A 12,053-nucleotide genomic window follows, 5' to 3' on the forward strand; every position below is an offset into this window, starting at 1 on the left:
TTGTCTATATACTCAGTGAGCCAAATCTGGTCTGCCTTAACCTGACAAGATCAGACACACAGAAAGGAGAAACCTGTTTATTGCCGGGTATTTCCTCAGGGCTCAGTATAAACTTTCCAGCAAATCCTGCCCTCCTATGAGTCTGTTGAAGACAGTCTCTGTTGAGACATCAGCTCTTTGCTTCAGAAGATGGGTGACTTCACAGCCAAGCCCTGATTTGTCAAATCAGGGGGTGTTTGTTATTTAATCTGGTGCTGCCTGCAGCTGGTGACAGCTCCCTGCCAGCAGCTGGGTAATGAGTTCACTTGCAATCATTGCTGCAGCTCTCAGTTTAGAACTTCTTAGCAAGGAGTAGTTTGAGGTTCTTGATCTGCAATCTCAGTCATTTTTACCTCAAACTGAATTCACTCTGTTTCAGCTGACACTCAAGGTGAAAGGTATTAAAAGAAAAGGTATCTTTCTGGACTACTGGACTGCTTTTCTGTGGACAACTTTTAGGTTTCTAGTTTAATCACGAGGGATTGATTAAAACTGTCCTAAAATTAACTATGATCCTGTATGTCTGTCTGTGAGCACCTATTTGTCTCTTTCTTCACGGACAAATGATTTGTCAAGAACCTTCCATTTCAAAATCTTTTTTTAAGCCGTTATCTCTTAAATAATGTCAGGTTGTCTCCTAAATTTACTAAATTAAATTATGATTTTCTGCTGCAGACATTTTTATTTTTGTCCTCAGTGTCAAAAAACCCTTTACAAATGAGATACCTTCTAAGAAACAGCTGTGACTGCTGAAGTTTGTCTCTAAGGAGCATTTAGTACTTGGGGGGGTTGAGTGGCACAGAGAAAGACTTGACTTCATCAAGAGCTTTTGACATTGGGCTCTTACTCAGCTACAGTTACCAAGCAATTAAGACTATTTTAAAACTACGCACCTAATTTTTATGCTCTCTTTTCTGAACTACAGTTGGACACATACAATGAATCTTCTCTGAACATACTAAACTATAGTGGAACAAAACTGCAAGACTGAAATCAGTAACACTGAAATGCGTGAATGTGAACACTTTGACACCAGGACTGAAGAATGAAACTGGCACGTTGTTGCTTAACTGGATAAGACGAGCAACAGATTTGTCTTGACTACAAGAATCTCATAAAAAGAGGACATTTAAAACCAAAAACCATTGGTTGTTCTGATGGTGCTTCAGAAACTAAAAGCTTTGTTCTTTGCACTCCAAGACAAAACTCATAATCCACTTCAAAACTGTAAGCCTAAAGAGTATTGAACCAGAAAAGAGAATCGATAATTGTCCTTTTCAAGAAAAGAACTTTATCAATATACACCTGAGAAAAAATTTCATTAGAACAACATTCTTAATGATATTTCTGCAGTGCTTGTGAGTCTGATATAAATAACATGTGTTATAAACGTATAACACAAAGAAGGCATTGGGTATTTGAAAAATTTAAAAGCTTCATCTTTGAAGCATTGTCAGAATCAAATATAAAACATAAGTACTGCCTGAAATAAAAAAAAAATCATACTGATCCACAAAATTATTTTAATTTTAGTTTTATAAATATGCCTGTAAACAGAAACAGCTGATGTTTTAAATAATCCAATTACAAAACTCAGAGATAAATATTTCTATTGTGAAGTGCAGCCACATTTTCTTCTGTTTACCACTGTCACTGCAAAAAAAAAAAAAAAAAAAAGCCAGGCAAACCAGCAGTCCTTCAGCACACACAGAAAAAAAAGTAATTCTCTGTGCACTAAAAATTATTCATTTGTTAAAACATGCCCAATGTTTAACAATTTTGTTTCAAAGAGTTCCATGACAAGCTAATATATTATTCATTTACCTTTGCTACTAAGTTGTATTGTGCCAAAATATTTAAATGTTTTGTATAGACCAGGGATACCAAAGAAACAGGTGGCCTGTAGTAGTTTATCTGAAAAGTGTTAATACTTTTTGTAAACTTATTTTAGCAAAACTACTGCTAACTGACCCATTTATCTCACTTCTTTATCTCAAGAACTTAGAACTCACCAAATGATATAACAAGTGATGACTAAAAGTATATGTATCTATTGCACCATCAAGATAATTCACATTATTTATATATATAATGTAAAACATATTTTTCTATATATAATTAATACAGTCTAAATAAAATCAGTATGCCAAATAAAATGAACTCTGTTACTGAACACAGGCATGCATTAAGTTCTAGAGATGTATACAACTACAAGAAAAAAAGAGCAGCAAGTTTTAAATGTGCATACGCTGTCAAAACAAAATAAAATTTCAGCACTCCAGGTAAAGACCCACTTGAACTCATTCAAGTCTGCAGATCATAGATCCATCTTTTACACATGAACTATCCACATGCAGACAATAAACTTTAACTTCTTAAAGTTCATAAACCTTTTTAAGGCTCTCAAGATCTTCCAATGAGTACTGATCACTCTGGTTTTCTGAAAGTAAGTCAAACAGTTGCTGCACTTCTTCTTTTTCATTTTTGCTAAGAAGGGCCAACACCACCTGAAGAAAAAAAACCCACAACAATTATTTTATAATTGTTTTATATATTTTGTAATTATGAATAGCAGAGGATGACTGAAAATCATAGTATCTGACAGAGATACAAAACCAGTGTTTAATTTCCTTTTAAGCTCTGAAAATTTCCTTTAAGTTTCTGTGCAATTTAAGTAGACATTCAATCTAGGTTCTCACCTTAAATCTTTCTGCTTTGCTCAAGTAGAAAAGGTGCTGATATACAAGGCCAGGATCTTTTCCAGCTACATAATGTTCCAATGACTGGATAAATATCAGAAGGATTTCTCCTTCAAGTTTGTTACTCAGCAGCACTGGCAATTTTTTCGGATCAGTAATTGTTAAAAGATCTGCACAAGCAGCTCTATCCTTATTGGCATTCACTGCATTTATAATCTGACCAAAGTCATAGGCATTAGATGGTTCACAAATGCGCAGTTTCTCAGAGGACTTCAGTGGCACATTCTTTTGAACTGCTTCTTTGGAAGTAACGTGATCAGTCACAACATCATCTGATGTAGCAAACTGTCTCTCTTCCTGTTCATCATGTCCAGTCACCTTCACAAAGAAAATGGCAACAAATCATTTTAATGTGGTCACATAGATAACCTGAATCTTCATGAGCAGCATATATCCATCACGTCACTAGGTTAAAGCTGGCATTCTACTCTTCATAAAAGAAAGGCACCATTGTTCTTCTGTGTCCTACTGACCCCCAGAACAGCACCTCTCTAATTCATCTTTAAAGTTTCATAGTCAAAAGTGTGTGTTTTACACATCTTTTCACCACTTGCCACTCCACTGCAGAAAGACGCCCGAAGACCACTGGGAGAAAGCTAAGGAAGAATGTATACATATACTAAATGTGGAGACTCCAGGAGAACTGGAGTCAAGGCACCAGACACCCATGTTTCACTTCTCTGCTGTGCCTCCTGGACAGTACAGGTACATGGCAGCTCTATCAGGTTGATGTTTGAAGTCTCACTGTGGAAGGAGAAAGCTCAGCATGGTTAACTGCCTGAATATCCACTTCACTTCTGAAATTGCAGCCTGTATCAAGTTTCATAAATCAGTTGCTAGAATATTAACTGTGGGTTCAACCACATTTGCTAAAATCTATTTCAAGCCATCAAGAGTTGTGCAATTAGTATAACCTCACTAAAACTCATTGAACAGGTCTCTCAAAAGGATGCCAAGTATTTTGAGAAGTCTGAAGATACTGTATTGTGTAGTACAGGGGATTAGTCATTTTTTGAAAATACTGCATTGGACTTACAGACATTTTCTTCTATTTTTCAACAATCCTTAGAATAAAGGGAGAAATCCTGACTGTCTTTTATATAATTATAGCTTGATTAAAATGGCACAATGATGATAGATCAATTTTCTAATTTTCCTTACTTTTCTCTGCAGTCTCTTTTCATGGAACTACTGTGTACCACAGCAGGTAAGACAGCGTAGGCTCTCTGTAGGGGGAGCTGTAATTATGACCACAAACATAAATGCTTCCTGCCCCACCCCTGGAAAAATTACCAGTGCCAGTAATGTAGTCGGCTGGTTCTTTGAGCAATGCGGTCACTTACCAAACCTCCTCTAAACACTTTCCAGGTCCCTTTGTTTGTCACAACTCAGAGCTTAACTAACACTATACCCAGATTATGCCAATTATATAAAATTCCATGAACTCGTGACAATGTGAAGTATTTCAAGAAAACAAGCTTTTTCTGTATAAATAACTGCATTTCCATTATACCACTATTCTGAAATTACATTATCAAATTACACTATCATTGTACAGACTGGTCACTATGTATTTTAACTATACATTTTTAAATTAAAGGGGGGGAAAATAAATTCTTAAAGGACCAGCAAAGCTACAATCCAAAAACATCAGATGACTGAGAAAATCCTTTCATCAGCTAATTATACCCCGAACTGTGCGAGGCTGACATTTTAATCCTCTACATAACATTATATTGTGTGTTTCTTTGATAAGATCCTACAGATGTTTTGCTCTTCAAGGTAGGATTTCATTTTTTAGACCCATAACTGTAGGACCAGCACAGGAGCAGCTAGCACGTCTATGGACCATGGACCTTGGCCAGCACAGCCCCAGAGGCTGCCTGAGAAGCACAGACTTTACAAGCAAAACTGCTACGTGACAGCTGCATTCTGTAAAACACTTCAGTCCATGCGGTTTTTGTTTACAAGGAGCATATCCTCAAGTTTAGTGCCATCTAAAAGGACTTCTTCCATTTTTCCATATACTTCAGAGCAGTCTAAGCTTTATTATAGAATGGAATGAACCTTGAAAACATCATATGTAAACATCCTCCAAGATGACCTCAAAATAACACAAAAAATACAACCCCACCCTCAAAAAAATCTAGAGCTAAGATGGGCAAAACAAAAGTTTTAATATTATCTCTTTGAATGTGTGGCTTCTGTACTGTTTGCTTTTAAGAAATGAACAGGTGTTCTTACCTCTTGTATGGTTACTTTCTTCCTTTGCTTTTGTGGACTGCCAGCTCCAGCACTGCTGTCAAGGTGAAGCAGTTGGGTTACCTCCTCTAGTTCCTTTTGTGCTTCAAGAACATTTGGATCTATTAGAAGTACCTTGTTGAAATCATCAACACTGGCTTGATAATTCTGTAAGTAGAAGGGAAAATCATCACTAGAAAAGTAAGTTTGAACTACCATACTGTCCTTTACAAATAAGAAAAGTAAAAATCCTAGGATCTGGACAGAAAGTAGATGAAAAAAAATCTAAATACAGACACTGTAATTTCTCTAGAGGAGAAAAAAGGAAACTGAGTTTGAGTTAATATTTTGTGACTAAATACTCCCAATTAAATATGTAATATGAAATAATTTATTTTCAGAAATATATTCCCTGTATCAAAGAACAAATTATTGAAGACTGCTGCTTTTAAGCATAATTGCTTACACTGTAACACTGCTTCAAGACTAATGTGAGTCCAGCAACTTTGCATACTTGCTTTGCCAATAAAAGAGCATTAAATTGAGCTTTGGTTAAAAATATACCTAATCTTCCTGGGCTTCAATCCAATAGACCATCTCTTACAGTGAAATTTTTGGTAAAATTTGAAAAGATTGGGATTATATTATGAACTCTGGGATAAACAGGATTAGGACAAACACAGGGACAGAGTGGCATTAGGACACAGTTCCTCAATAATCAGTCTTGTAATTTGTTCAATGCTTTTATTTCCAATTTTTACATCAGAAATTAGTACTTTCTTAGACTAAATTTTCTGGAGAGACAAAGTTAATAGCATCAGTTCTGAGGAAGACTGGAATATCACAGAAAAATATCAAGACACCCCAAGGGCCGGAGTATCAACAACATAGATGAAATGTAGCAGTAAACAGTAAAAGACCATGCAGACAGTAAAAGACCAACATAATTTCTTGTGTGAGGGACCTAGTATTTTTTTGTTCCCAACTAGTATCATAAGGTTACTGTTAAGTCGTTTGTATTGTCATGGAAAAAAAATCCTCATGTACCAGCTGAGGTATTTCCTCAGCATCTCAACCGTAAGAAAAGCACTCCTGGTACCAGTCACTGTCATTCCTTCACACACAGAGTATTTTGTTCAGTACTGCTGACCAGTATTCAAGGTCCAGAGACGCTGCACTAAGCCTGCAGGTGAACTGAAGCCTCTTAGATTGTGAAGGAAGAGTGAGAATGAGGATTACGCAGCCTTAGCAAATGAATGCAGGTTGCAGATAAGAAATCCCCTACTAATTAAGCTAAACCATCTGAATTACACATGCAAAGATTCACACCTACAGAGAAAAGAAAACAGTAACAAGGGTCAGCGAACACCCAACCCTCCTGGATTTAAAATTGCAGCCTCCCAGACTCCTCAGCAAAAATCATACAAGATGGCAGTACCCAGACTGGACTACCACCTGTAGGAGATGAGATTTGGGGTCCTGTGTCCTATGTCACGGGCCTAATTCATCACACAAGCATGATACTTTCCTGATCTTCCCTTAATTACATCTTGGTAAATCTATTTAAAAAACCCTCATTTACTACATTAAATTCCACTGCAGCTTTTGTGGTTAAATATCTGGATATTTATATAAAAATAACACTTCCCAGCTTAGTTAGGTCTTTGCCAAACTACGTTTTTAGCTCTTAAAATTCTTCATTAGAGAGTCATTTGTCAACTTCAGATCACTTTTGTTGCTTTCTCTGGTTTTACAAATCACTCACATCCCTAGAATTAGCAATAATGAAGCATTTAATCCAACCACAACAAAACATTTTGGGAGTCCACAGCTCAGACTGTTCTGAAGGAATCCATGAACGCTGTGTTTCAGGTTGTCTTCAATAATACAAAAAAGGCAGTTTTTTCTAGAATACTCAAAAAAGCAGAAGTTATTTCCCCAATTCTTGACATTCTTCATAAGTGTGTAATTCCTTTTTTGTGGACTGGTAGAATCACTACATACTCGTATTTACACTGATTTTTACCAAGTTCAACAACAAAGTTAGAGGTGATTAATTCCAGGTACCTTGGCACAGTTACAGAAAAAATATTACACAAAATTAAGGCTTTTCACCTTTTTTGAAAATTAATCAAACTTTCGGAATTTTATTGCTACTGTAATGGAGGACAAAAGATCCTCTGGTTCCTATGACTTGCATTTGGAATGACAACATGGGATGGGAATAGGCTGGTGCTAAGCACAAACAGGTTGTCCGCAGGTGATTTGAAAGCTGAGAAACAATAGGGTAATTCTTTGTTAAGGCATCAAACATAATAGAAATTTGAGGTAAGTCCATTCATTTGAAGGACAATGATGAAATCTGGCAGACCTCCAGTAACAAAGAGCAACACAGAAGAAAGCACTTAAGATGCTTGTTTAAGGACACTTGTAACATTTAATACAAAGCAGATGACAAGAGCTGCCATCGAGAGCCAACAGAAGTGAGAAGCTGATAATTTAATACCAGGTAAGAGCTGACAAGCAGAGCAAGGATTGCCGTGAAAGAATTATGAAGTGTAGGGGCTAATTTAACATCACCAAAGAAGGGGAACCAACAGAGGGATGGACAAAAGGAGCAGTGTAGTTCAAGTGATAGAACGTAAGAGTTGCAGCCACATTCAGGATGGATATGAGCAATCTAAGTCTGCATTTATGATGCTCAGGTAAAAGAATACTCTAAGAATTGTGTGTTAAGATAAGCACTGTACAGACACCAACATCATTGTGCAGATGGAAAGGAAAAGGCTGAATACCAACACTTCCACAAAGTATATTACTGACAAAGGTTCATAATGTCTTTGGGGAAAGAAGAGAGAGAAAACAAAGATAATTAAAACCCTCGTTTAATATGACAGGCACTTAAACATGAACAGATGCCCAAAGACAGCCTGAGATTTTAGTTTGGACAGATAAAGACAGACTTGGAGAGAATCCATTTGTCATCAGCAAAGTTATAGTAAACACCTTGACAGATAGAAAAGACTGGGATACTCAGGATATTAGGTTATTAGAAGAGATTTGAAACTTGTTTAAACCATCTCCAGTCAAATCTCATTATTCCAATATTCTTGTGTTTTCTCAAATCATTACATGTCAACATGCAGGTTTTTATGTTGAAAAAATATTTATATAATGTTTTATCTATGTTAAGTGCTCTACAAAGTAATAGATCATCACACTGTGTACTTCGTTTGCTTTCACCCATCAACTGCAACTACCTCATTGCCTTTGAAGAGGATAAGCAAGTTTAGAGGTGCTTAAGGATACCTGCCACGTTCTTTTTCCTCACCTGTAATCCTTTGTACGCTAGTGCTCTTCTATAAAAAGCTTTAATATTAGAATCTTCTATCTGAAGAACATGATCACAATCCTGCTTAGCCTCTTCATATTTATACAGTTTCAAGTAACAGAGAGCTCTAACACAGAAAAACAGAATACACTGCAATATAAGTAAGTTCTACAGTGTTGTAGTGCTAACAGTATCTGACTCGTAAATGTTAATTACAATACTTCACACAATTCAGTCTCAATGTGGTACTTTTTTAAAGTACATCGAAATCATTAAGTATTAAGAACATCACTGGACGGATTTAGAGAGGGCAATTCCTGCAATAAAAGCCAAAATTCAAGTATGACTAATGCTCAAAGTTAGGCAGATATGCAAGTATTTTAAAAGCAGAGGCTATGTTAGGATAATATGACAGTATAGCGGTTAATGTAAAATGATAAATAAAATATAATAAATAATAATAAAATTATAGTATAGTGGTAATACAGATTATTTTACAGCCATTCTGGGTAAAAAAGTGCTCTAGACTAAATAAACAATACTGCTTTCTGCACCTAATTATTACTTGGAAGTCTCCTATTCAACTACTGATCTAATCAAATCCTTCTTAGTTTGTGAAAGCTGATAAGATTACAGCATAAAGAATTATACTACAGAATTAGGTCAACCCTTAAAATAATACTGATGTATGACTGTGTTCCTACTTTTATTTTCTCAGAATGTACATTTTCTCTGAATTATTACTCTTCATATTTGAGGTACTACTACTGCATGTTAAGTTTTTAATTCAAATCATGCCAGTATTCTCAAAAAATGCTGCACTATGCTATGCTAATTGTAACTTTTACTATTGCTTATTCTATTTAGATAAAGGATTTTAAGATATATATCACTGACATGAATACTTCCTCCCCTTGGAAAATAATGTGGTTTAACAAAAAAATCAGCTTTGTTATTAGAAATACTTATCAAGTGGGGAAACAATTCCTTTTTCACTAAGGTTACTGACGGGATGTAAAATCTCTATCTGCAGTGAGAAAATACATCCCACAAAGCAAAGTTAGATTTTGGATCTTTACCTGTTAGTGTAGACCGTACATTCCTCAGCATTTAACTTCATGCATTCACTGTATTTATTTATAGCTTCGTCATATTCCCCCATTTTTACAAAATCATTCCCTTCATTTTTCAATCTCTTGAATTTCTCCATAGCTTCCTCACCTACATCACAAAGGGATCACAGTGTTACATAAGAAGGTCAGTTCATTAAGGGTAGCTGAATTATCTGTGCAGACTAAGAATAAAAGCCTGGCAACTGGAGTGTCATTATCAGTCTGCACATTGCCATTTCTGTCCCCTATCTCCCTGCTGCTCTAAGAAAGGGATAAACTACCATATCTACATTTGGCTCAACACATACTTCCCCATGCACCAGGGTGAAAATAATGGGAATGCAACAGAAAGCTCTAAGCTTTCATCGCCTTCTACCTACCCCTTCTAGAGGGTAGAGAGGGCCTACCTATCTCCACTGAGATGTTAGTTTTACTTGCAATGGTGGAGATTTAATCATCAGTATTAAAGACCTTCTAGATCTCTACCATCATACCAAGGTGGCCATAATTTGATCTGATGTTCCTCCTGCAAGTAACTATCACAATTACTATGCCAATAATGACAAACAAATCATTGCATTAGTCGGAGTTACATCAGTTATATTGTGTTAATAACAATGTATAAAAGATGCTTTGAGGAACTTGGAAACACCTAACTACACTTCTTTTTATCAATACTGTGTTATTCCATAATTGCCTTTCATTCTTAACTCCACATCATTTGTTTCATATGCTTTTGGGTTAGACTGCGATTTTTAGCTGTGTTTGTGGTGCAAAAACAGATCCTGACTGTGTTTCGTGTCTCTGTTGTGAGCAAACAGTAAGTACCAACACAGCTCTAAGTAAATCATAATCTACTTTTTGCACCTTGCTAAAGAGTATAAGCCCCTTGCCAAGCTTCAGGTTTTCAACACTGTATATAACCTGTCAATTTTAACTAATAATTAAACTCACTGAGTTCTTTTATAAAAACATGGCAGTCTCCTATGCCAGAAAACTTGAACTCGGCAAAAAATTAGGAAACTACATGAAACACACAACTAAATTACAACTCAAGTTACACAACACACAAAACAAGACACAACTGTTGCAAAAAAGTGTCAGCCAATAGTAAGTTTTAACTGCTGACTGAACATTGTTGCTGGCAGGCTTTCAGCACCAGCTACCACTGTCAGGTCTCACATGCAGCAGAGCCCTGAGAAGGCAACCAGAACCTTAGAGTCAGCCGTCCTTCAGTGAAGAAAAGAGTTACACAGCCTTCATCTAACATTTCTAAAATCAAAGCCTAACCAAAGCCTGCTCTATTTGAAACAGATTGAGACAAGCACTTAGAGGACATTCAGTATTGCAACAATGCATTATGGACAGATAACCCCATCACTGTTACACATTTGGCCAATAGCCCAGTTATGCACTGCAGCCACCTCTGTGTTCATCAAGGGGAGAGTATCCTCAGCACTACTTTTGTTTATATTGAAATAAACTCAAAGGGAAACCAATTAATACTTGAGTAAAAATATCATAGAGTTAAGGCCTTTGCAAAAAGAATGTTTAATGTCAATAAAATATGAATCAGAAAGGTTCCTTCATCTGATTTATTGAAGAAGAAAAATGGAAACTGCAATGAAGAGAAAAAAAATCAGGAAGGAAGTTAGTTTCCTAGAGTTTAGCACTCAGTGATTATGTATAGACAAGTGCAGAACTGACATCTTTGAAAGATGACTCCTAAATGTCTTCTGTCAAAGTTGGATGTTTGTTTGGGTGGTGTTTTTGGGGAGGGAAACTGTTTTATAACTATACTATGATGTCAGACATATAACTATACCTGATGCTCATTATATGACTCAATATACTGCTGATGAGTATTTCTGCTGATTTTATATAATTTCAGAAATTACACGCTGCAAACTACATCACTTGGTTTAAAAAAATTATCATACCTGTGCTCCATAAAGCACATTAAACTCAATCATGGAAATGACAGTCATCTACTTCGGCTTTTCACAAAGGTCTCTGAAAAGTATTTTCTAAAGCAGTTTCTTTGACATTACTAAAACATATTCCATCTTTCAATTAAAATTGTTTTCTTTTTTTTGTATATATATTTGCATTAGTTATACATACAATTCATTTCCAACTGTTCTTCTCTGTTGACATCTATAGTACTTCCTGGCTTATTCTCTGAAGTGAAGTTTCCTCCATCCCACCTGTGTAACTGAGCAGCAACTGGAACAACTGGAATTGGTGGCAGTTTCTCCCTCCAACTGGGACCATCCTGATCTATTAAAGTCTTCGTTATTCTGAAAGAGAACAGCCCCACCAACATGACTTTTCCTATATTTAACTCACACTTCAATATCTAACGCCCTAATTAAATAATGCAATGTTCTAATTTTTCAAAAAACAACTGAACAATTATTCAGACTAATTTAAAAAAATATTTTCACAGTTGTCAATGGTATTTAGAAGACAAGACCTGTTAATGTTTAAGCCAATGACTGATTTCTGCAACTAAGCTCTAAATGCTTCCTACCACATCCAGTAAAGAAATACGAAAAAAATGGATGTATT

At 35.9% G+C, this 12,053-nt stretch overlaps 1 protein-coding gene across 4 annotated transcripts in view; it reads right to left on the reverse strand.

Moving 5' to 3' along the window:
* Positions 1 to 61: 61 nt before the first annotated feature.
* The window catches only part of SPAG1 (sperm associated antigen 1), a 38,306-nt gene continuing 26,314 nt past the window's right edge, over positions 62 to 12,053 (reverse strand). For 3 of the 4 annotated variants that reach the window (XM_027717505.2, XM_027717506.2, XM_039382336.1), the window contains 6 exons: positions 11,607 to 11,782; positions 9,450 to 9,591; positions 8,371 to 8,497; positions 5,043 to 5,207; positions 2,739 to 3,116; positions 1,722 to 2,546 (listed from right to left, as the gene is read on the reverse strand). In XM_027717505.2, coding sequence (XP_027573306.1) covers positions 2,415 to 2,546; positions 2,739 to 3,116; positions 5,043 to 5,207; positions 8,371 to 8,497; positions 9,450 to 9,591; positions 11,607 to 11,782 — 1,120 coding nt within the window. In that variant the 3' untranslated portion in view covers positions 1,722 to 2,414. Of the gene's footprint in view, positions 1,693 to 1,721; positions 2,547 to 2,738; positions 3,117 to 5,042; positions 5,208 to 8,370; positions 8,498 to 9,449; positions 9,592 to 11,606; positions 11,783 to 12,053 lie in introns of those variants that run through there. The other variant, XM_039382340.1, reaches the window with a different exon arrangement.

This window comes from Pipra filicauda, unplaced genomic scaffold (assembly GCF_003945595.2).
Source record: "Pipra filicauda isolate LSUMZ 115617 unplaced genomic scaffold, ASM394559v2 scaffold110_size2237424_pilon, whole genome shotgun sequence".
Lineage (NCBI taxonomy): Eukaryota > Metazoa > Chordata > Aves > Passeriformes > Pipridae > Pipra > Pipra filicauda.